Source organism: Oenanthe melanoleuca, chromosome 1 (genome assembly GCF_029582105.1).
Source record: "Oenanthe melanoleuca isolate GR-GAL-2019-014 chromosome 1, OMel1.0, whole genome shotgun sequence".
Taxonomy (NCBI): Eukaryota; Metazoa; Chordata; class Aves; order Passeriformes; family Muscicapidae; genus Oenanthe; species Oenanthe melanoleuca.
Genome location: NC_079333.1, coordinates 18931191 through 18956559, shown reverse-complemented (window position 1 = coordinate 18956559; position 25369 = coordinate 18931191). Strand labels below are relative to the sequence as shown.

At 37.7% G+C, this 25369-nt stretch overlaps 1 protein-coding gene across 4 annotated transcripts in view; it reads left to right on the top strand.

The window, feature by feature from the left end:
- ZPLD1 (zona pellucida like domain containing 1) overlaps positions 1 to 22620 on the top strand; it is a 95685-nt gene extending 73065 nt beyond the window's left edge. For all 4 annotated transcript variants that reach the window (XM_056502786.1, XM_056502764.1, XM_056502797.1 and 1 more), the window contains exons 3-12: positions 1729 to 1842; positions 6713 to 6933; positions 9198 to 9379; positions 10034 to 10106; positions 13045 to 13142; positions 13757 to 13837; positions 14622 to 14793; positions 16118 to 16226; positions 19201 to 19230; positions 21038 to 22620. In XM_056502786.1, the coding sequence (XP_056358761.1) occupies positions 1737 to 1842; positions 6713 to 6933; positions 9198 to 9379; positions 10034 to 10106; positions 13045 to 13142; positions 13757 to 13837; positions 14622 to 14793; positions 16118 to 16226; positions 19201 to 19230; positions 21038 to 21213 (1248 nt within the window). In that variant the 5' untranslated portion in view covers positions 1729 to 1736 and the 3' untranslated portion in view covers positions 21214 to 22620. The remainder of the gene's footprint in view (positions 1 to 1728; positions 1843 to 6712; positions 6934 to 9197; positions 9380 to 10033; positions 10107 to 13044; positions 13143 to 13756; positions 13838 to 14621; positions 14794 to 16117; positions 16227 to 19200; positions 19231 to 21037) is intronic.
- Positions 22621 to 25369: the final 2749 nt, after the last annotated feature.

The window sequence follows — 25369 nt, the reverse complement described above, 5'->3', positions numbered from 1 at the left end:
ATGTATGAATTTTCATAGTAAACAAACAAGCAAAACACTGCTGTGCTTCTCCATCTGAAAGTGATGGACAGGGTGAAGAGATCATGAAAATACAAAGGTTTCATAGCAACCCAGTTGGAAATTTTTTTTCTTTTCTTATGTTTTCCCAATTCTTCATCAACATTAGCTGCAAGTGCTGTCAACCTCCACAGGAATCTAATGGAAAAAGCATTAAGGGTCAAAGAGTGCTTCTGTTTAGAATTTATTATCCATCTGAAACAAAAAGGAGGTTGCATTGTTGCTGTAACTTGCACATAGAGAAAGTTGTGAGGAACTAGGTGGTAGAGCTGCTTTTGGATGTGGTAATAGCAAAAGTTGCACCAAATGTACATCTTAGCTGGAGGCTGGTGTTTCCAATTCTGTGTTTTATTCCATGTACTTCCAAGCAGAATTGCACAGGAATCACTGGCTGTACACTTGGTCATACCTTTGACTTTTTGGAAGAATTTGGGTCAGTGTTTAGTTGGAGTTGATCTGTTCATTGACAAAGCTTGTGGGAGTGTCCTCTAAGGGTCTGTCTTTCAGCACAGAGCATTAAATGGGCGTGGTTTGAAAATTAGTGAAAGCCTTTGCATTATTGAGAAGCAGCTCAGACTGCTGTGCAGCCTTGAAAGATCCAGTAAAGTGAGGGTTTGTCTCAGACATTCTCTCCATGTGCTGTGGCCAGCTCCTCTCAGCAATGCAGGACATTCCCTTGCCATGCCAGGTATGGCTGCATTTAGGTGTGCTACATCTCTGGAGTTTGCACATGTTCCTTAGCCACTTGAACAGAGGTGATCTGCAGTCTTAGAGGAAGCAATTTCCTAAATATTAGAATTGCTGAGTTCCTGTCTAGGCAAAGGGGGAGAGTTGCCACATTTGAGGTCTACATCAGCAGCTATATTCTTTTGAATGACAAAATTTCACATATATAAAAAACCCAAACAAACAAAAGAAATCAAACAAAATGTTAGTGCTCTTGGATCCATTGACAAAAATCTCAATATTTTGGAGTGCTTTGACAGACATGTATATGAAATTTGGGTTATTTTTGGTTGTGGTAAATACCAGAGGCATTATACTTTGGAGCTTTCCTTGAAAAAGGAATTATTACTGAGAACACTAGAAATTTATTTGTTCTGATTGCCAGATACAGTTCAAATAGATGCAAGTATCTGTCCCAGCTCTTTGTGTAAGCTCAATTTAATTGCATTTGTGCTGCAAAGAACAAATGTTTGGCAAATAGATATGAACTGATTTTTATTCTAAGATCCTGAGCCTGAGATTGCTGTGCTAACAATTTATCTCTGTGGTTTTCCACGACTTGGAACAAATTTTATTTTAGCCAAGATGTCTTTCTCAAGGAAGTTTTACACTGAAATATCATAAAATGGTTGGAATTTAAATATTTAAAGCAATTCTAATAGATCAATATACTTCAATTTTTTAGTTTGTTTTTTTTTTTAACCTTTTCTATTATCCTTGAGTACCTTTTATTTTGCCACAAGTTATGATTAAAAGTTATAGAAGTTATTACTCAGGAGCAGAGAAATGGGCCCTGCTGTCTGTGACCTCTTTCCCACAATCTTGTGAGCTTTATCCCCAGTTCCTTTGCTGGAGACCATCACCTCCTGAGCAATAGAATGTTTGCAGTAAGCATCTTTAATGCAGTGAACAGATGTGTGTAATAACCACTGAATGTTCTGCTAGGTTTTGCAATGGAACAGGTATGGTTGCTGCTCCTGCTGACGATTAAAGTGCTTCCAGTGACTGCTCAGTTCAATGGATACAACTGTGATGCTAACCTCCACAGCAGGTTTCCTGGTAAGTACTTAATAGATTTTTTTTCTAAAGGTTTCTTTATTGTTTTGGTTCAAAGCAGTGCTTGTTTTTAAATACAGAGCTTGAAATCTGTCTAAAGCCTGGGGATAGTACTCCACATTAAGTTAACTGTTTTTGTGACAATGAACTTGCCTAATGCTGCACTTTACTTTATTCTTAATTGCACAATGGGTCAAATTCATCCTGGTAGCAAGGCAAACAATTCCCCACTCACCAGTGGGGCTTGACCTGCTTTTGCCAGAGCTCTAAACTGTCCATAACACTCACCAGAGCTCATATTGTTGTAAATGTTCTCTATAGATTTAACACTCTTGTGCTTCTAACTGGGTTTTCTTTCATGTTTGGGTTTTAGAGTTTTCTTTTCCTGGACAAGAGAATATAATTATATTATTTTAGTGAAATAAAAAAAATTCTATCTATTTTAAACAAAATTAAATTCATGGCAAAAGTTTAGTGCCTCACTTCAACATTAAGTCCTTGGTTAGGGACAGGTGAAGCAATGGGATATGTCTATGAATGATGTTTCCTTCCCCTAAGAAAATGGGAACAAAGTCATTTTGGGGACATTGGATGTTCAGAGCTGTTAGTACAATGAGAAATAGAAATGGAATGTCAGTGGCATGGTGTCATGGTTTACTCAGGCAAAGGATCCTTTTAGTTTCTATTACATTGCTTATACTTCCTACTTCAGTTGTATCTTGGACAGAATAATAATAATAAAAAGAAGGCTGTGAATGCTGTCTCACATCTTGTATTTCTGAGGTAGTGATTGAATTGAATAGTTCAGTAATGAGCACTCAGCGTAGTATTACACTGTAATACCTTTCCTGTTGTTGCTTTCTGAATAATAAAAGTTTTGATTTTTTTTTTTTTTTGTCAGGATGGGTCAGCTCTTTTATTAAATTTAAGTCAGCAGGAGCAGAAAGTCTGTTTATTGATTCCTGTGTTGCTATCACACCACTGGGTGCTTTGCTGACATAAGGACCAACAGTGGGTTTGATTCTTTGCCACTTAATCAATATGAGCATGAAGAACAGAGAAATAAGACATGCAAAGAAGGTCAAATATATTGTGTTCATTCATGAGAAAATCACAGTTTAGCTGAGTATTTCACAAGCTATTTATATATTTATGATATGATATTTTTTCCTTCTTAGCATGAATTTTTACAGGCTTGCCTCTGAAGTGTGAGTGAATTTTGCCCACCTGCTTCAGAGCTACCTTTTGAGTTTCCTATGTAATTGTGGCTTTTTTGGTCCCTGTTTCAGGCCTCTTGAGAGGTTTGCAACAGATAGAGGGTAGTTTATGTTCCTCTTTGTGTTTTAAATTTTTTCTCTGGTCATTTTTTGCACCTGCTCTGTGCCAATGTTTATTTGCAATATGATACCTGCAAATTGAATTCATCTCTTACTGAGGGTATTAAGGGGCCTCTTGCAGTTCTGCCTCATAAAAATGGGTCATATCAGATTCCATGTCTGCCAAATCTCATTGACTTGGGAGAAAATCTGTTTAGGTTACAGTCAAACAGATTTTAAAAAGGTAAATTCTAATTACCCCCTCACTGGCCGTAGGAGCTGAGAGCAGACTCCTACTTTTTCTTGTTTGTCATCTAAGGCAGCAAAGATTCAAAGGCCAGGATTTAATCAACAGTCTTACTGCTGATTTTGAGAGCCAGGAAAGAAAAAATAATTCTGTTTGTTACAAATACATTTTCTTCCTGTTCCTTATTTGTTCCACACAAGTAGTCTTTATTGCTGTCAGCTGGAGTCCCAAGCATGGTGTGCAGATACCAGAGAAGCCATTGGGTGTTGAAGTTGTCACCTCTTTTTCTTTAAATGTTGATAAGAAACAGAAGTTGTCTTCAACAAAGAGTTTGTCCTCTTTGAAGCCTTCCTAGAGGAACCATGGAGCTCATCCATTTTTCATTTGTTTGTGCTTTTATCATTCATTGCTTAGCTGACTCCTTGCATAGGAATGGTGCTGCATAAATAGGATGACAATCAGACAGAACTTTTGTTTCTGCACTTTGCAGGTTTATTTTAGAGTGCAGGTATGCAGTAGTCATCAGGAATGAAGGAAAAATAGCCCCATTTTCGGTAGGCTGAAAATGCAGTGATTATTTTGTGCCAAAGCTAGATGTGTTCTAGAGAATATATAATTAGGTTAGTTCTTGCCATCATTCAGAGAGCTTACATAGGAAAAAACTTTAGTTCTGCATTGCAGTAAAGCATAGCTTTTAGAGGCTTCTGGGGCATAGAGCCATAGCAGTCTGTCTACAGCTGGGACATGCAGCTTTGATTCAGGGGGTTCTTGTCTTAAATGCATGTTGGGAACTTAGTAGGGACTAAGGAAATGTTGCAGCTTTTTCACATACACTATGCATTTTAATTCAATATCAAAGCAGTGATCTGATCAAAGGGGAGGTTCATGAGGAGAAACTGATTTTGAACCACTCAGGTCTTTTCATTCTTTTCTGATGGAATGACTTTTATCAATGATGTTCTGTGGAAAACTCTCATCCTCTGAGGGTTTTTTGCTGCCTGCCCTGGGGTGAGTTGTCAATGTGTGGAGGGGTAACAGAGCAGAAGTGGGCAGCTCCCAGTGTTTGCCCCCATAATTCAAGATGGTCTCTGTTACTGTGGGATCTGTGTGCCTCTTGAGCTTTACTCTCTTGCTTGAGAGACATCCATGAGCACTGCTGGCTATAGAGAGCTGGTGTGATTTGAGTGAGAAAGAAACCAAGTGGTTTGCCTGTATGGAAACTGTGACAGGGAGGCCATTATAGTTAAGGCTTCATCATTTGGGTGCCCTAACCTTCAAACCATTGCTCTTCTGACTCAGAAACAGATGCTTTTAATGCAGGAATGCAAATACCTTTTTCTGTTTGTTTGTTTTTAACTTATAGAGGAATAATATTTACCTTCCCAAATTGTCAAGAAATGAGCTAGATATTTAACATCTAAGAGGGAATTAGATCTGTTTGGGACTGGCTTCAGATAAACTTCTGAACAAAAAATGTTGTATTTCCAGAATGGACTAATTTGGCAGCAATACTTCCTCATGAAGTAGTGGGCAGAAAAAGCTAAGTCTGGAAAGGTTGTTTATCCTTCTGTATCGTGCAGAAGTTGGTTTTGTATGGTATGGTCTCTTTTCCCATAGTGTCAAATGATAATTTTGCTAGCAGTCATGGTAAATTAATTGGTAAAAGTTATTATTCTGCTTTTTGAAAAGGCTTGAAGTGAGTTATGGAATTAACTGAGCTACTTTGTTACATCCTGCAAATTGCATTCTGACTGTGCTTCAGTCCAAGGAAGCATAAATGCACACTTTGCCATTCCCCTGTTTGTGCTGGCCCCTCTACCTTAGTACACTCATTAAATGGATCATAATAGTCCTCCTGCAGTGAAAACCAAGGCATGCTGCTTCCTGATCTTTGTGAATTACATTAGCTGGATTATGATTGTGTACAAACCAGGAGAATTTCATGCCAAATCACTTCAGCTCCTGTCTTGCCTCCAGTACCTTTCTGCCCAAATTTACACCCAGTGAGTAACATTTATCATGGCATTGACTCAGGACTGAGTTTGGCCTGTTATTTTCTGCACTTGATTGTTTTAGCTTGAAAGCCACCATTAAACCTATCTAAATTAAACTGCTTGTGCTCCTGTACCATGGGGGAAGAACTAGTTCATTGTAATGGAAATTTCATTTCCTCTCTGCTGTGACTATGCAGTGAAACAATTCACTTTAGCAGGCTTAATGGTACAGTATTGACTCAAGTTGTTCTACAATTTTTAATAGCCTTTAATCTTTAAACAGATGTAATAAATTAGTTCTATAAAGGAGTAATGTCTCTGTTTAACACAATGCAGTATGTATTTTTGTAAAGCACTGGGGGAAACACCAGAACAGCCCCCCCAGCCATCTGTGGGTAAAGAAGACCTTTGAGAAGAGCAATGTTAGAGCTTTAAAGCAAAACAATCTGTTGCTTTTGCCTGTATCTGAACTTGGTGCTTTTCCATTCAGTACATAAAAATCTTCAGAACTTTTATTCGAAAGGTCAAATTGTCAGAAGAAGTTTTTTTTTGCTCTTCAAAAATTGATCAGTTTTAACATCTGCTTCTTTCTAGGTCTTTTGTGTTTTCATAATGCACAGAATGAAAGATTGCAAGATGCTTTGTGGTATTGATCATAGTCTTTCAAGAGCCAACTGATTTTTCATTAAAGCTCAAGTTCTTAATGGTTCTTTACAAAAACAAACCCCAAACCCAAAACAGAGGAAAAACCAACTTTAAAGAGATCATAATAAATAGAGTAATAAATTACTCTGATATGCTGTTGATTGAACTTCAAAGTCTGCATAGCCCAAGACTGTGATCTCATACAAAGTGGACTCCAGACAACTCAGAGAAATGTAGGCAGTTTCCATGCCAGAGTGGGCTGGGAGGCAGAGCTTGGCCTTCTCAATTCCTCAAAATTGATGGAAATTTCTGTTCCAGAGGGGGCTGTTTAATCAGACTCCAAATATTTAACCACTTGCTGTTTTCTACTCTGTTGCAGTGTTTCATTTTATGAAAGTGCTACTAAAAGGTTTGCTGTGGGATTAATGTATTTCTTGCTTGGTTACACTATGTTATTGTACTAGTTCTTGGCTTTTTCTTTAGTGAAGTTAGAGTCAAATCTGTTCTTCAGACTAATGCAATTCCTACCTTTATATTCTAATATTTTGCTGCAACTGAAATCTAAAAATTTATCTGATTGGAAGTCACAATGCTAGACTAACTGCTACAATAGTTGTCTGATGATTACTTCACATTTTCTTACAATGTCTTTCCCTGTGTTTTTCTTGCAGCTGAGCGAGATATCAATGTTTTCTGTGGAGTACAGACAATTACTATGAAGATAAATTTTTGCACAGTTCTTTTTTCTGGTTATTCTGAGACAGATCTGGCACTGAATGGGAAACATGGGGATGCCCACTGCAGGGGCTTCATCAATAACAACACCTTTCCAGCAGTGGTCATTTTCATCATCAATCTGAGTACTTTGGAATCTTGTGGAAACACTTTAGTGGTAAGACCAAGTCAAAGCAAAATAATAGCTTGTACATAGGATCAAGTGAATGCTCTTGACAGTGTTGTATCTTTCATAGAAAATATTTCTTACCCAGTTAGGAGCATTTTGCATACATCAAAGAAAACCAGAGAAAGTTGGTAACTTATTATCTTAATTGAAAAAACATGGTGGGACACACATTTTTTCTCTGATTAGAAAGTATAATTTTATTTTAGGTATTTTTCAGTGGAAGAATGAGATTTTTCCAAGGTGTTGATAAAATTCTTGCTGACTATGCCTGAGATTTTGTAGAAGTGGAGAGTTTCATTCTCAGTTTGTGTGTATCATTTTGTGTGATATCAAAGTGCCTATGAATAACTTAAAAAAAAAAGTTTAAAAATGTATGATTTTCAAGGCTTTTGTTCTCCAGAATTCTTATTTGTACTTGATCCCTGTCAGCTTTTATATAACAAACCTCCTGTTTTGTTGCTAATAATTTTGCTAAAATGCTTAATATGCTCTGTGACCTCTTTGCCTTAGGCTAAGTTTTCTTTTAAAATTTCAACCACAAAAAGGAGTTCAGCCAATTCAAGACTCTTTTCCAACCATAGCATCTCCAGGACTTGCACTAGAAGAATTTTCCAGGAAGCAACTTCTTCCTGTTCCTGGTTAGCTGTTCACCTTGTAAACTCCCTGAACTTGCTATTTGATCATGATCATAAGAGCTTGATGTTTAAAAAACAAAACAAAAATCCAGTTTGATAAATCCAAATAATTTGAGCTCCCCATAAAGTCACCCACCAAACTGCACTGAATACAAAGTATCAGCTGCTAAAAATATAATCCAAAAATATTTATATATAACCAAAAATATTCCTGCCATCCTCTCTGTTTATTCATGCTGTGCCCTAAATGAAGACAAAAAAGGAGCAAAAAAGGTTCCCCACATGGGAGTTTTACAATCTCCTGCATTCCTTGGCAGTGTTTCACAGCAAGGACCTTGAAGCTAATTTTCAGTAAAAGCAAAGGAAAGACAATAGTTCAGGCAGAACTTGTGTGAAACCCAGGTCTTTCTGTAACACAGCAGAACCAGCTCTTTACTTTTTGGGGGTAGAGTGGTACTACTTTAGCCTGTGCTGTTTAGGCAAAACTCAGATCCTGGAAAATTCTATTTTCAACATTTTTGTGCCATTTGGAAAATTACTAAGTACACTATGGGCAAAATGTGCACCTGTTTCTGTCTTTTAGGTGAGTTTTCAGTAGACAAAGAAATCAAAATTCTTCCTAGGTGTCCTGTGCTACTTATTGCAAAATATTACAACTTGTGTACCACAGGGTGATTCTTCCATAATGAAATGCATTTTTAAGAAACCATGTGTTTTAAAGCTGCTGAGACCATCTCTTTTGCTGATACAGTTAGACAAAAGAAATGCTGCAGTCAAGTCCGGTGCCATGTTAATTTGCCCTGTGGTGTATGTGCCTACTGGGAAAGGAATTTGTGCTGCTTCTCAGTTGTTTTCAAGCCACCCCCTTATTCAGATCAGTAGCTACAGATGGAGTGGAGCTGGGCTGATACCAGGAGGGAAATGTCTCTCAGTTTTCCTGAGGGCTGCCTGTTCTTGCAGGCTCTGCACACTCTGTGAGCTGAGCAATACAGAATATAATGTGCCCAAGGATGTAATTTAGGTTGCATTGGCATTGTTTGTATCACTCTTCAGCTCTGTAATTCCTGACAGCTTATAGTTTATAATTAAGATTTAGAAATATATAATATAAACAAAGCCATACAAAGTTAAACTATTTGGCTTGTGTCTGCTTATAAAGTACCTTATTTTTGATGTGTCCAAACCAAAGCACAACCATGAGAGAATATTGTTTTTGTGAACAAAATTGCTTCTGTATTGGCCTTTTTATTTGGTATTGAAGCTCATTGTAAGGCAATATTTTTGTAACTGTAATGAAAAAGTTGCTTTGGTTTTTCCCAATAAGTCATGAATATCATTGGGAATGTAGAGAAAAAGGCACTTACCAAAAAATATACTTCCAAGATTCATAATTCTTTTCAAATGTTGCTCAAGTCTGTTCTAAGAACAGCTTGTGAATTTTTTATGCATGATTCCAGGGAGGTGAAAAACAGGACACAGGGAAGATGTTATTAAACCAATTTTTGAAGGTTTTAGTGAAGATATTCCAGTGTAAATTATGGGCTAAACCATCAGTGTCCTGGTTTTTTGTTCCACAGTTAACTTCAGCTAATAATAATGTTCTCTCTTCCTCAATAGGTATCCTCAGCTCGAGGTATCAATGCTTATGGAAATACCTCAGTGGTACAGATAGGTAATGTTTCAGGCTACATTGATACACCAGACCCACCAACAATTATCAGCTATTTGCCTGGGCTCCTGTACAAATTTAGCTGTAGCTACCCACTGGAGTACTTGGTGAACAACACCCAGCTCGCTTCGTAAGTGTGCTCTTCCATTTTTGTTTGTGTAAGCATGTGTATGTGCATGCCATAACTGCATTGTCTACTTAGAAATTTTTAAGAGTAATTTTTAACAGTAAAATTACTGTGTAAGAGTAAAGGGAAAGGAAAAAAGCACCAAAAGAAAAAGTGCTGCAAGGAAAAAGAAAATTCTGTAGCATCATTAAATGAGGTACTATAGTTTATGAAGACCTGCTGTTATAAAGAGACCCTTAGATAATGTAAAACTTCCCTTAAAATTCAGATGTTCTGAAAAATTATAGGAGAAAAAAAGAGAAATTCTTCATGAAATAGTTTGTAAGCTTGTAAATATAGAATGCAAGAGAAAATATTTCCATGAGTAAACCTTGTACATCATGTAAAGCGAGTTCCTTTTTGTCACTTTGCCTCTCTGCTAATTATTTTTCTGATTCATGTTTCAAATAGCATCCATTATTTTCTGCATAGTTAAGACTGTCAGTATTTCCACTATAAATTCCTGTTTCTGAAGTTTATAACCCAAATGCATAAATTAACTCCTTGTGATATGAGTCATTGAATTTTTTAATGATAAAGCCCGCTGAAGTATGCAAAAAAACAAAAAAATAAGGTATCTTTCTTCATGATGGTTTTTGGTTTCTGGTTCTGTTGTAGGTCATCAGCTGCTATTTCTGTAAGAGAGAACAATGGTACATTTATCAGCACTTTGAATTTGTTGCTTTACAATGTGAGTAAAAATAACAGCATGACCTGGACTAAATGAATCTCTGTGCTATGTGGACACAAACTGTTGTAGCAGACCAAAGACCTCTTCATAATTTGCTGTTTCCTTTTCACTCCTCCCATGAGCCAAGCCTTTCTTCCAGGCATCTTTCATCCCTGAATTCCTTTTTCCTTTTTTTTTGCATGTACCTGTTGTCTTGTATTTATATGGCTGGTCTTTGAGGACAGACAGTCTTTTTGTCCTGTATTTATACAGTTCCTCAATTTACAGCTTTGGCTTTCAGTTGGTAGTGCCACATGACTAATCAATTGTAGCCATAACAATCATACTCCAGAGTGCATATTTTGTTTGCATTTATTATGTTTCTGTGTATGTATAGGTGCTTTGTGCTTAAACAGAGAGTACTCTGTAGTATTCTGTAAAATTATTCCAGACCTATTCCCTTAGCAATGAACTGTAGAACTTTGGCTGGGGTATTTTAATGTTCAAGCATCATCAGAGTGTTTAGATCATCTGTGATTGTTGTGAAGGATGTGTTCCAAACCTATAGCCTGATGCAGATGTTGCCTTATGGTGTGGACTTTAAAGATTTTAAGGGTTAATAATTATAACAATTTTCATCCAATGCTTCTTCCTTATGTTTTAGATAATTTGAATATGCATTATTGTAAAAGCTTTTACCATGTAAAATGGGTTGGTGACACTAAAACATGAAAAATGCAAGGACCTCTACTTAAATTAATCCCTGAAATTATATTTTTGTGTTGATCAAAATTTTTACTCATACATTTTAAATACCTGATTTAAATATCAAATTTTCAATCTATCAAGCATCATTTTTTGTAAATTATGAATCTGATTTTTTTGCATTATTATTCATGCCATCGTGTTGCTGAGTTATAATTCATGCAGCTGATTTAAAAGTCAATGCTTTATGCTTTGAACATAATGAGCTATAAATATTGCAACAGGACATTTTTCAATGGCATGCTCTAAAAAATCATGTTTGTTTGAAAGAGCAGAGCTCCAAATAACAACCTATAATCTGTTAAAATGCTGATTATAGTTCTCTCATTTTTAAATAAACCTGTGATTAAAAAGATGGGGCAGAATGAGGGTAGGCAAATTTCTCAGTCAAGCCAAGCACTGACCACTGTATGCTGACTCTTTCAGGGCCTAACTCAGTAATAAATGCTATTGATGGTCATATTGAGCAAATTTTTTCCTCAGATGTCCCATGCAAAAGTGTACTGTCATCCTCCCACCCCTGTAAGCTTGCAAGTTGACCATGACCAAAATGTGCTTTTCATCCTGACAGCAGTCACATTACTGGCCCTGGTGAGCAGCACTGGCATGAATAACACTGCTAAGGCTGGCAGATCCCAGGTCTGGATAAATACATGGACAGCTCTGGCACTGCCTGCATCTTTCCCTGTTGGGAGTGCCTTGTGGGCTCACTTGATCCTTGTTAGTCCTGGTTTTAGGAGGAGCCTCAAGGCTCATGTCCACCCTTGCTGTTAGTGAGGAGATGTGTACAGATGTGTTTTGTGACTGCAAGCATCTTCCTTCTCCAAATCTAACTGCAGTGATATTTCTTAACATTGACTCTTCATCTTCTTACCTCTGTCTTCTGTCACAAAGTGTTTAGATTTACTTTGTGATGCTAGTACATTGTTAGGAAAGGTAAGAGCTGTTATGATAGAGTTTAATAGCAAAATGTTTAATGGGCTTTCAGAGCCTAAGTGGCTATGTGCTTTTATACCTTTTTGCAAATGTCTGTCAGAATGAATAAAAACTACTCTCAAAGAATAAAAGAGCAACTATGGAGTGTAATAGTGAGGGTCTTGCACTTTTAATCAGTAGCAAAATGTGGCAGAGCTAAGTGTTATAAAAATGTATAATTAATTTGAAAGAAGGCAAACCTACCTGAAGGCCTCTAATACTGCATAGATTAGATACTGGGCATGCTGTTGATTTTGGCATTTTTTGAAAAAAATCACTTGATCTCTGGTGTAAACCTTCTTGTGCTGTCAGCTGCTGCTTGCTGTGGTCTCGCTTGCCACAGTGAACCTGGTTGAAATCCTATTTACCAGTTTTTTTCATATGTATTGAGTGTTTTGGCCTTTCACAAGAGGTCTCAACAATGCTGAGTCACTGTGCTATCTGCATTAGCAATCTGTTTGACATGGGTGACCTTACCAGACAGTGCATTTTGATATTCTCTACTAGTACCTGTCACACAGATCTGTTTCATGGCTTTGTTCCTAAAGTGATGTTGATGGTTTAAATTTTGAACAAAAAGCCCCAATAAAACAGCTGCATTTAAGTAGCAGTATTTGGGGAATTACCACCTTCTATGTTGAATACAGCTTTCTTGAAACAGCTCTTTCGAAATACTAAAATTTAAATGAAAATGTTTGTTATTTGTAGTTTTCAACAAGCCAGCTTTCCTAGAAACTACACTTTGCATAACAGAATGTCTTTGTTCTCTCAGACTATAGCTAAAAATATATAACATCTCATGACATTGCTATCTCCATTAATTCAAATAGCCTTAGCAACATTTCCTGGTGCAATGTGATAACCCAGTAAAGCTCTTCTATTATTCTATGTTTGCCTGTTAAGCTCTGGGAGACTTACTGAAGTGTTAATGAATTATGTGTTTTCTTTAATCACTGCTCCAACCACCTTATTAAATATAAATAAATAAATAAAATTAAATATGTTCTCCCAAATTGTTGCATGGGGCAAAGCCAGTCTTTACAGACAAACTTGTAGGCAATATCTCTGGCACTGCTTTTTGCTTCTTCCCTTACAGAGGACAAAGTAAAAAATCATCCTACACAGAAGGGTCAGAAAAATTGCCAAGAGCCCAGTCTGGATGCAGATGGGTTGTTAGAGTGGAATTTCTGTTTCAATTGAGGCAATGTTTGTTTTACAGGATTCAACCTACAGCCAGCAACTCCTTATTCCAAGTACAGGTTTACCTTTGAAAACCAAAATATATGCAGCTGTGAGAGCAACCAACCTTGATGGCAGGTACCATAAAGGATGTTATTTCTTGTCTTGCTTGCTTTTCAGCTCTTGTTACTTATCTGATTTAGAAGCATCTGTCTTTCCTCTTAGCTTTTTGTATTTCAAAAGAATGGTTGGTGTTCAATAATCACTGCTCTCAGCTGGAGGGTGTCAAGTCCTTGGCAGTAAATGCATATTTTGCTGCAGTTCTCGTTGTGAAAGTTTTCCTGAACTGTACTTTAAATCCTATGTTACTTTTATTTAAGAAAATCCCCTGTTGGACCTAGCAGGAAAACCCAGGGCTTTTAATAGTGGGCTGGTTTTGATTTCTAGTCCCATGTGGCCATGATTTCTGAGAGGAGATGTGCAATGTGTGTTGGTGTGTGGTTGACTTACATGAAACCACATGGTTTGATTTATAAAATTCTGCTGCTGTGTTGTGCTATTTAATCTTCTAAGTATTTGAAGAAATGGGATGATTTGCATGTGACCTGTTCAATACAGTAACTCCGTCTCACTGTAACAGCCTGCATTACCTGCTTGTGTGCTTTTTCTGTACTGTCCTTTCATCTCACCTCACTCACACCCCCATGCTTGCATTGCCATTCCCCTCATCTATCCCTTTACTCCCTGTGCAGGTGGAATGTTTTGATGGACTACTGTTACACCACACCATCTGGCAATCCTAGTGATGATCTTCGATATGATCTTTTTTTCAGGTGGGTCCTGTGCAAACCCAGTATTTTGTTGGTCCTTCTTTAAAAAAAGAATTATAAATCTCTTCAGTAGTAATGCCAATCTGCCTGGAAAGTGTAAGCATTATTAGTAGGCAGGACCAAGGGCTAACATGTCAGAATTTCTTTGTGTGTGAACATAAGCAAAGAAGCAGGTGCAAAGTCATAAGAATTATGAAGGTAGAAAAGCATATATCCAAAGTAGTTCTACTAGAGATAATAAAAATGCTTAAAGTGGATGGCTAAACTGGCCTTTATTTTACCAAGGGTAAATGTGGTGAATGACAGTGATGTAAAATATCAGAGACTTCAGTCCAGGAAAGTAGTTAAGCAAATGATTAAATATAAATAGGTTCTCCTACTTCTACTCCCAGTAATAACATTTATTTGAATTGGAACCTTGAAAAACATCTTGGGCAGTATCTCAGATTAAATTTTATCTGTGACACCTATTGGAGATGTACTGTCTATACTGGTTAGCATACTTGATTGCTTTTTGCTTCAGGTCTCAGGTTTCTTTGAGCACTGGAATTAAATGGTACCCTGGTTATAACTGTGATGCTGCAAAACAAACCAGTGTTTTTGTAGGAATGTGTTTCAGCACAGGAAGCTGCAGCCTCACAGGCAGATTGCAGATATTTGCCCTGTGTGCTTTTCCAAGGAGCTAAAGTATTGAACTTGCTGCTTAAGCTGTCTTCTTCTCATCTAAGAGCTTTAAAATACTAACAGAGCTGCTCATCCCAGTTTCACTCTTGTCCACAAAAACTAGCTGTGACAAGGATCCGCAGACGACCATAATTGAAAACGGCAAGAGTCAAATGGGCCGGTTTTCCTTCGAGGTGTTTCGCTTTGTCAAGCACAAGAACCAGAAGATGTCCACGGTCTTCCTTCACTGTGTGACAAAGCTGTGCAGAGCAGATGACTGCCCCTTCCTCGTGCCAGTAAGTTGTAGCTATCTGGATATAAAACAGGCACGCTGGAGTTCTGCATGCAAGGGTTATGGAAGTTTGGGTGGCACAGAATGAAAGCGATTTGTGGAGACTGAAGTAAGAATGTTTTTTGTGTCTGAAGGAATGTGAAACAGCTAATGAAGAATATGGAAATGAGTACTGTCCTCTGGAGATAAAATAATACTAGAGCTGCAAAACACAAGTTATTGAATATGTGAGAAATGACCTCTTTGCCTTGTGGTCCTTAATTTTTAAAAGTAACAGCTCTGAGATGGCTTTTGGGTTGATATTTTTAATAATAGTAGTAAGGTATCCATCATCACAGTGAAGAGGAATATCTTAGAATATAATTTATGGAAAAGTTAAAGCTATAGGAAGTGCTGTTATACTGACAAGGAAAATTTGTGAAAGTTTCTCGTAGTGAAAAAAACACCATGCCTTTTAGAGTTTATCATCTTCCTTATCATCTGAAAACTATTGTTTTGTTGAAATTCATGAGGTTATGTCTATTTAAAATTGGCTAATTTTAGAAGTATCAGGAACAACAAATATATTTTGGAAATGGAAAAATTTAAATAAATATATAAACTCGAACTTCTGTGATGTCTTCAGAACACAGCAGTGTTCCCTACTGAATGACTTCCCCTTTAGAATTTTAAAGTGCAGTCAGTTCAGTATACTCTTGAAATTTTGTATGTTATTTTATATTTTTATGTTACACATTTACATAATTAGCTCTGCATTCAATTTATGTTCTGAGGCTTTTGAAGTTCTTTCACAAGAAGCTGAAACTAAGGAAATGCTTGTGTTTGAAGCATGCTTGAGTACCCTAGACTAAGATAGATGATAGGTTACAAATGTTAGAGGTGGATTCCAGATGAGAGTGCTGGGGATTGTTTTAGTGTGTCATTGCTATTTAGAACTCCATGCAAGATGTGCAAACTCTCACTCGAGAAGCTTGCTAGAGTAGGGATTGTCAAGCAAAACAGATTTGTTGGGGAAAACTGTCTGTGAACATAGCTTTGGGAAATTAACTACTGAAAATTTAATATACTATAAGATGGATCTTGTACACAACAGCAATGTACTTTTGTAAACAAAGTGAGGCAAAATAAAATGGCAAGCAGGAATTTATAAGATGCACTTCCAGGCAATATTGCAGATGTTTTTATTGCAAAGTAGTTTAATGCATGCTAAGAAATAAAATCAAAGTTGTAGTATTGCTTACCAAAGAGTTCATATTACATCAGGAAGCACGAAAAGGCCACAATTCTGTTGCACTCAATCTGTGATTTTGTTTTGATTGACCACTCAGATCTGCAGTAACAGAGAAAGAAGAGACATTGGTGGAAGGACAACTTGGCGCCCTCAGAGCACATCTGGCAATGCTGTAATCTCTGCTGGCCCCATCATTACAAGGAGTGGTAGGAATAAACACTCTTTCTCTATGGACTGCAGGAATTTCAGGAACCTGGGGATTTGTTTTACAGTTTGATGTAAATTTGCAGTGACTTAAAGGGTGAATTCTCTGTGAGTTTGCTGAGTATTTTTTACTACATTTTTTTACTGCTTTGTTTGGTAGAAATTTTGAGCTAGTATTTTTGTTTGGCTCTCACATGCTTCCTCCTCCAATAAAATTGCTGTGGGATACTGTTATAAGGCCATGATATAAGTCCACACTCAGTGGGCTGACTTCTTTCTTTTGTCAGATTTCACTGGAGATAATAGAATTTAAGGTACTGTGTTCACTGTTGCAATTTAATTTGGATGGATAATGAGTATTCACGGTCACTTTCTATTCACCATTTCTTCCAGCTCCCTCTGGGTTGTTATCTACATGTTACTTAAAATTAATGCACAGTAGTCTTAGATTCAGCTATAAGAAAGAAATGGGACAAAACCACTCTAAATTTTAAACAGTGGGCCAAAATCCACTGCTTTAAATTTAAGATGAAATCTTCTGATTTTCATTTTTATTGCCAATTGTTTTAGGGAACAAAAAAAAGCAAAAGGCAGCTCTAAATTTGACCAGCAGTCTCTGAAAAAGAAATAATCATGTGACTGCTGTTTAAGTTTTACAAATTACAGATATTTATAATTGCAGTTTAGCAACTGATTTCAGCAGTCTTAGGTTTAGGATTGCTGAGAGTAGGACTGAACTTGGTCTAGGAAAACTAATTTAAAACTTGAGAAAATAAAATCCTTCTTTCAATGCCAAGTAGTTGTACCTGTACACAAAGAGAGCAACTGACCCTCCAGAATGGGGAACCACCTGACAAGAGACCATTTCTAGAACAAATGGGCTCCATTATAAGCAGCATTTCTGTATTGAAAGTGAGTGAATTTTTTGCCTTATACATGGTCCCATTTGAGTTGCTGCCATCTGATAAGCCAAGAGAAAGTGAGCACAACTAACTTCAAAGTTGCATACATGAGTACATATAGGAAATGAATGACAGATTTGTTCAGCCAAACAAGAGTGCTGGAGTAATACTGCCTTAGGCAAGGAATGGAAACTAGACACAGCTTCTTACATGAGCAGCCCCTGATAGGTAATATAGCTCATGATTCAAATGCTGTGAATGCAATTTAAAAAAAAAAGGATACTTATCAATTACCTTTAAATACTGCATAGCATCAAACAAAGATCTAATGGATGTTTAATGGTCCCAAAGAAAGGATAAACAATTTTATAATTTCATGACAACTGTTGAGGTTGTTTAAATAAAATCATTAATAAGGCTGAAAGAAGGAAAATAATTTTTAGGTGTGTTCTAAAAGTGGGTGAGTAAAAGTTTTTTTGATTTCTCCATCTTCATAGTGTGCTGTTGGAGTATTCCACTCAGGCTGACAGAAGGATGGTTTAATGGGAAGTACTTGAAAAAATATGGGATTCAGTTCTAAACTCTGCCACAAATTTCATGAGTGGCATTGGGCAAGCCCCTCAATCTCACTTGCATTTCCCTTTTTCTTCTGGATCAGAAAGAGGGAATTAGTCCTGCTGTCAATTTCCATTATGAAAATAAACTCATAAGAATCAGGAGGTTTATAAAAACTATAGTTAACAAACTAAAAAGGGGAAGATCATGCGAGAACTTGATCAAAACTGTATGGATGGTGAATAATTTGGGATAATTTTGGATAATTTTTTTTAAATTTAGGTAAATTTTGGATGAGGACTACCAGAGTGGAGCTCTGCCTTGCACTGTGATGCTGCATGGAAGTGCTCAGACTCTTTTCAAAGCCATCTCTGGTCTAGTTTTAGCACAGATACCTTTGCCCAGAGCCCATCAAACCTCCTGCTCCTGGCTCACCATGCCAGCAGTAGGACTGCACAGATGTGCAGCCCCTCACTTCCCTCATTTAGGGGGGAGCTGCAGCTGTCCCAGGGTGGGCTGTGCACACCTGCAGAGGCTCCCCAAGGCACCAGGTCTGCCCAAGGCCTGTCCCCAGCTGTTGTGGCAGTGGAGCTGCTGATGCAGCTGCCTTGGTAGGAGCTGAATGGTGCTGCTGCAAAGGCGTGATGGTCCTTCTCCTGTGTGCTTCATGTTTCTAACATCTGGCTCTTTTCAGAGAAATGTTAGTCTTTTTTGTTAGTCTAAAATAAGTCATTGCAGAAGACATTCACAAAAGAAAATGTTTTAGTCTCTGTAGGGAAACAAAGCAGGTAACTACTTGTGAAGTTAAAATTATGTAGCTTTTGATGGATGTCTCACTTAAGCTGGGGAGACAGCTGCTCAAAACAAATACATACATCAGCTGTGCTTACAGATTGCACAAAAAACCCACAAAACAGTGTCAAGAAATGTAATTCTGTAATGGACATTGGTAAGCAAGTAAAAACTGAAGACAAAATACAAATGTTACCCTGAATATAAAACCACTAGGTAACAGCCAAGAGGAAAATGAGCATAGTGAAAAGAGCTTTTTTTGTAATAATTTATGGTCGCTGACATACTTTTTCTTGTAAAACTTAAATTTTTTCCTATAGAGCTATTTTATAATATGATTAATTGAAGGGGCCTATATATAGCATTGTGCTTATGCTTGTGTTGCTACTGAGGGAGACAACAGAACTGGCCACCTTTTCAATGAAAAGATTCTTGATTTAAGGTGGTGTTGGTTTGTTTTTCCACAAGACATTAAAAATATTAATTAATATTTTAATGTCTCCTGATATTAAACATGAAGGAACAGCATGCAATTAATATTATTTGTCCATTTTTTAATATGTCCATATTTTAACAGAGATGCTAAAAGCTGCTAGTCAATGTGGCAAGTAGAGTTGATGTTTTTTTAAAATAAAGCTACAACTATTGGATTTTCTGTTGCAAGAGGGGAGGAGGTAAGCAGAGGTATTTAAAAAGTATAATATATGCCTTTTGTTTTTATATGTAGATGAGACGCCAACCAACAATTCAGAGCTTGGTAAGTTAATCAGAATTCCAAGAGGCATAAGAGAGGGTTTATGAGGGAAGCAGAACTGAGGATTAACCATTTTGATTAATATCTATGCAGTGGGATTTTTTTTTTTTTTTTTTTTTTTTTTTTGGTGCTCGAATGAGTTAATACCAACATGCAGTGAAAAGAAAGGAATTGTATAGAATTCTCAGTTTAGTTTGTGCAATCAACACCAGCTACATTCAAACTTTTAATTCCTGTGATGAAATTGAAATTAAGATCTGATGCTACAGCATATGAGGGGGAAGGGTACATTATAGCCACTAGATGCAAAGCCAGACTTAAGCAGGAAAGTTTGTCCATGCCACACGGGAGTAGAGCAGGAAATTTATTTTTATGGTGCAATCTAGCTTGGTTCATATCTGAAAGCCAGCAGGTCAGAGCTTCAGCTCCTGCTCTCCTAGCATTTAACCCCACAAAGAGCCTGTGGAGGAACTTGGATAGAACTTGTGCCCTGGTAGGGCAGTGAAGGAAATAGGCTGCAGGGGAGATCAGCTCTTTAAGTTTAGGATGCTTTTCCTTTGGGCACTTGGGACTCTTGTTTCAGCCTGTTACTGTTCTCTGCTGGTAACAATGGCTGAGAAAGGATGATCATTGGGCCATCCCATCTTGTGTTTCTTCATAACAGGACTGAGTGGAACAAGGAATCCATCCTGTCCTCTGAACTCCAACACTACTTGTTCCTTTTTTTACTCAATTAAGAACATATAAAGGCAGCTACTGTTCTTGTCTGTCATGGAGAGTTCTCCCTGTAATTAATTGCTCCCTGGTGTGCTTCTACCCATGGATATAATTAAAATAATAAAAAGCAAATTCTTTATTTGTTGCACACAGTTTGCTGTGTTAATGGCTGCTACCTTTCCTTCCCATCCAACAAAAGGAGCAGCCTCTCCATCCCAGAGCAACAGCCTTTGCTTTGCCTGTTGCTGTCTCCATGGAGAGCACAGAGGTAGAGAGAGAGGTGAGATTACTGCTGTAGCAGTCAAAAAACAACAGTGTTGGGAAGGGGAGGGTAACCAGACCAAAAGTGCTGATTTAATTTCAGCTTGGGTGTGAGGAGGGTGGGATTAATGGTGTTGAGGGCAGGTGGCTGCTCCTAGGAGGAGCAGTCTGGTTTCTCACATAGAGGCTGTGTTGTCATTTCACCTCACTCTCCACCACTGGTAATGGAAATTCTCATTGGTAGTCAAATGCTTTTTTCCCCTCCTGCTGGAAAAAACAGTGCCATCTGTGGATGTGTGTGCCCCCTTATCTCAGAACTGGTCCATGAACAGCTTGCTGAACTCCAAGAAATATGAAATATGTCACCTTTTGTATCTGAGAATTGATAAACCTATTAAGAAGCCCTTTCTGAGTTCCAGAATGTCGAATATCTGGTGCCAGACATGTCTGCTGATTTATAGAAACTTTGAATTGAAATGTAGATAGTGGGGAAGAAATCCTTTCATTACCTTGATTGGGCCACAAATCCTTATACTCTACCATGATAGTCTTGCCTTGAGTAGCACAGGTCAAGGTTGGTCACCAGCAGATGAGGGATAATGCCTTAGAAGGCACATCCCCCAGCATCATTGATATTGAAAGAATTAATAATTGTTTTCAAAATGTACTTAGATAAGCTTTATCCAAGTAGACAGGTGCTCATTCTGAGGCACAGTTAGTTTTAGTTCCTTCATTGCAATTATACAGTATATTGGGTGTTGGAAGGAAGAAGTGTTTGGCACTCATGAGAGATAAAACCAGATCTTACCTGAGAGTTTTTCTTCTCTTGCAGCTCACCCAAACGGACCTCCTTTCCAGATGAACACAGTAACCAGTGCGCTGATTTCAGGCATAGTTGTCCTTGGAATTTCCAGCATTTTCTTTTTTGTGTGTTCTCTAACCCTTCTGCACAGAAACTGGCCCAACACTTCAGTCCTGAGCGGCATCCGGAACCCAGTTTTCAACTGAAAGTGACGATTCGTTTGCACTTTTTGTTTGGGGTTGCCTTTCTCATCTGTGAAATATGATTCCATTAAAAAGTTATATTAAGGCAACACTCCAGTGATATCCAGCTTCTGTTCCAGCTATTCTATACTTGTAGATTTGCTAGCTGATGTTGTGTAGGTAAGCAGCAGTGATGTTGGTAAGAAGCCTAGAAAATGTTGAGAATCTCAATTGTGTTTGCGATCAGACTGCATGACATTTGCCCGTGAATGTGCTGACAATAGAGCTCCTGTCTCCATCTGCTCAGTAAGGTCTGAAAGCTGAAGAGGCTGCAGATGAGAGCTTTTCCAAATATACCACTTTAATGCAAAGGCTGACATATTCAGAGCAATTCTTAAGTTCATAAACACCTAGTAAGATAAGGCTAACTTCTCTTTTGTCATTACATTTTTCACAAAAACAAGTGTGTCTCAGGAGGAATTTGTTTTCAGCTGTCTTGGCTAAAAATAACCTAAGAGAGGCTTGGAACAAGTGACTTTTACATATTTGTAATTTGGAAGTATTTTCTTTAATATATCTTCCATTGGCTTGTGGAGATATCATGTATTAAGTATTGTCCAAACTTTCCTCACAGAAAATTATTTTTTGAGTATAATTTGGCAACAGAGTAAAAATCTCACTAATATACTAATTCCTAAGGACAAGTTTTGTCTGGTGAGTTTTTCAGTTCTCAGATAAAGCTTTCATTTCCACATGAAGAGTCATCAATCAGTGCTCATTTCTTTAGCAGATTTTCTGTATTAGACTTGTTCACTGCATGGATGAGGGGAAGAGGGCAACTAGAAGGATAACAGGCTGCAAGCAGCACTGTGCTGTTGGCTCTTGTTAGTCTAGTGAACATCAGATTTGCCTGAAGTGAGTGTGAGTGACAGGTGCCCTCAAAGAGGAGCACAAGGCAGTGGCTTGGCTGTGTAGACAAAAATGCTGGTACTAGAGGCCACCATAGACACAACATATTAAGCTGGACTGGATAGACAGTTGGGATTTTGGTCACACATACAGCAGTTAAATTTCCTCTTTTGTGTACTGTACATATTGGCCTAGAAACACCTCATTGATATTTATCATCATCCTGTGTTACCCGTGTCTGTGTCTTCACTGATGTGACAGAACTGGCTAATGATCAGGGCTTTTTGGCTCTCAAGGCTAAAGACAAATACAGTCTTGTTCTCAGTTTTCTCTGATCCTGCAAATGCTGTATAAAGGCCTGTTGTTTGCAAATTCCACTGTGCTGTAGGGCAGTATCCCTAACAACCAATACTGTGCCTGTTTTCCTCCAGTCTTAATACCTCAGAAACATTTTTGCACTTCAGGGGTTAGGTCTGATGACATGTAAAACACGATTGTTTAATAAAATTATTTTAAACCTTTCAGAGTGGATGCTTTTGCCTGAACTGTTTTCCTCCCCCTGTACAATTGTTAGTTTTGTACATGCTTCCAGGGACCTCATTCTAGAAAGAGGAAAATGAGACCTGCTTTTTTAGGTTGGTTTGGTACAAGCTTTCAATATACAGGATAAATGAATATAATTATAGATTTCCTGACCTTTAAAGGAGTGTGGTAAGCTCTGGATATTTGTATTACAGCCTGGGGATAAACAAATTCAAATAATCTATTTTAATTTACTAATAAAGAGAACCAAAAAAATCCCATTAATGTAATTACTACTTAGTAAGGAGCAGCTTTAGCTGAAAGTTTTCAGTGATGGAGATAGCCATTATCATCCTTTGAAAGTTGTTTCAGCAGTTAATTGCTATCTTCAGTACTTTTAAAAATACTTGCTAATGTGAATATGCCATTTTAACTTACCAGCCATTAAAAAAAAGGCTTATGCCTGCTAGAGAGAGAGAGAGACCCTTTTTCTAACACAAATCCTGTACAGTTTGGCTAAGACCACAGAAAAAGAAAGTGAAAGGTGTTAGTATTACAAAAAGTTGCTGATATAATATCATATTTGTCCTGTTTGATTTCTCTGTGTTTCTGGAAGACAGTTTGTTACTTTTCTATAAGGAAATGTATTTAATAGTAATTAACAAAGTCGTGTTGACCACATTTTTTGAAGCTTGGGTGACCTATTACAAAAAACTCAATACTGTAATATGCAGAATGTTATTCTTCCATTGCTAAAATTTCTGGAGTGGTTTGTTTTTGTGAAGAACCATTAAGGTATTTTTGTAACTTGTCCTAATTTGGAAATTGCTGGGTACCAAAGGCTAATCTCCCTCTAGATAAATTAGTGACAACAGCCAACAGTAGGAGTCATTACTGAGCTTGCTATGGATTGTGAATATGTTTGTCTCCATCATTCAATAATAGAGATAAATATGTGTTCCTCCTTGGTAAAGAAACATGGAGAGCCACAGGTGGGAAATGATGCTTAAACTAAGGCTTATCCATTCATGGATCTGACATGGGGATGATTTATGAATTGTAGGGGAGCTGAAAACTTGAGCCAGGCTGGCAAAATATTTCTAGGAAGGTGAAGACTGATTTTGTAAAAAAATCTCCATCCTGGTTTGTTTGAAAGAGATTCACAAGTATTAAGGACCACGTGGAATCCATAATTTGTGATCTCACAAGTTTCAAGTAACAGGTTAGGCAGAAGTGGATGTGTATGAAGGTTACACCCTACTTTTTGAAGGGCAGGATGTCAGGTGAGAGAGAATGGGGAATGGATTGAAAATATAAATTACATGTAGTGGGCACTCGAAATTTCAAGTTTTAAACAAAGCACTGAAACTAAGAAGACACTTTGTCTTGAGACTGTGTATGAAGGAGCTCTGGCCAGACACAAAAGGAGGGTCTTGCAGGTGTTAAGTGAAACAGAATTGCTAAAAGAAGAGTGGCTCTGATAATGCAAGCACTTCTTTAGGGGTGCCTGTTTTGTGTGTTTTAATGCCTTTTTTGCACAGAGGTCAGGTTTCTGCAGGTGAGCACAGTGTACTGGGTCTGTGACCCAGATTGTGGAGCAGGCAGAAAAGAAACTGAAATTTTAAGCTCAGTTCTAAATCCAGTAGAATTTAATTAACTTATAAAAATGTGAAAACACTTCCAGGCTTCCCCCTTGATAGAGATAATTGGCATATCCAACTGGAGTTGTGCATACCAATGTTAGAGATAAATTCAGCTGATATTTGAGAAACAGGCCTTGGCTGAGGAAATATGGAAGCAAATTAAGTTTCCTGCTTTATTCAGCAGACAGTATTTCTTACTCTCCATATCTCTTAGGCTCTAAAAATGTGCCAGAAGAAGCTGATTTGCCCTGATTAAACTACTCATCCCTTCATCTGGAGGAGACATAGGTAGGAGTATTGTGGTAAGCTAGGAATTGTTCCAAGTGTTGCAAATTGGTCCTTCCTCAGGTTACTCCCAGGTTTTATTTCAATATCACTTGGACCTTCCACCATGCCTTTCAGGAAGAAAGAGCTAGGATGGATGTGGAACAGACATCAGAGAATAGCTCTGGACCCATGGTTTCAGTACTGTCATGGCTCTTTGCCATCCTGTCTCTTCTGAAATGTTTTGTTAATTTTTCTGTTATTAGCTAATTAACTCTTCCCTGGTCTTTAAAAGAGTACAATTTGGAAGCACACCCTTGAGATTAGAGAAATAGAAAATATACAGTGGAGAAGTTGTTCAAGTGACTTCCTTTGTGGAGAAGGCAAACCAATCACTTTTGGTAAACCAAGGAAAATGCTGGCCACCCAGATTTCAAATGCTGCTATTGCACTTGTAACCTCTGCTTTTGGACTTCAGGGTGTAGTGTGAAAAGCATTTTGTGCTAAAGCAGGATCCACTCCTGCCTTTGTAGCCAAAAAACACCATTCAGCCATAGCTGAAATGTTTGCTGCAATCCCCTGCTAAAAGTGGAAACCTTCACTCTTTTGAGCTCATAAGATGGTGATGGTTATAGGCATTCACTATCATCACCTGAGCAGGCATCAAATGCTCTGTTTACATCCTGAACTGCCTGTCTATAGACTCTAGGTCTCTGAAGGATGCTTATCAAACTTGCTTGTTTTACATAAATAAAACAAAAAACAAAACCAGCTTTGTTTCAGCATATTTTCAACCCCTTTTTCTGGACTGAAGACTGAATCAGGAGAGGCCTAGTGTTCCT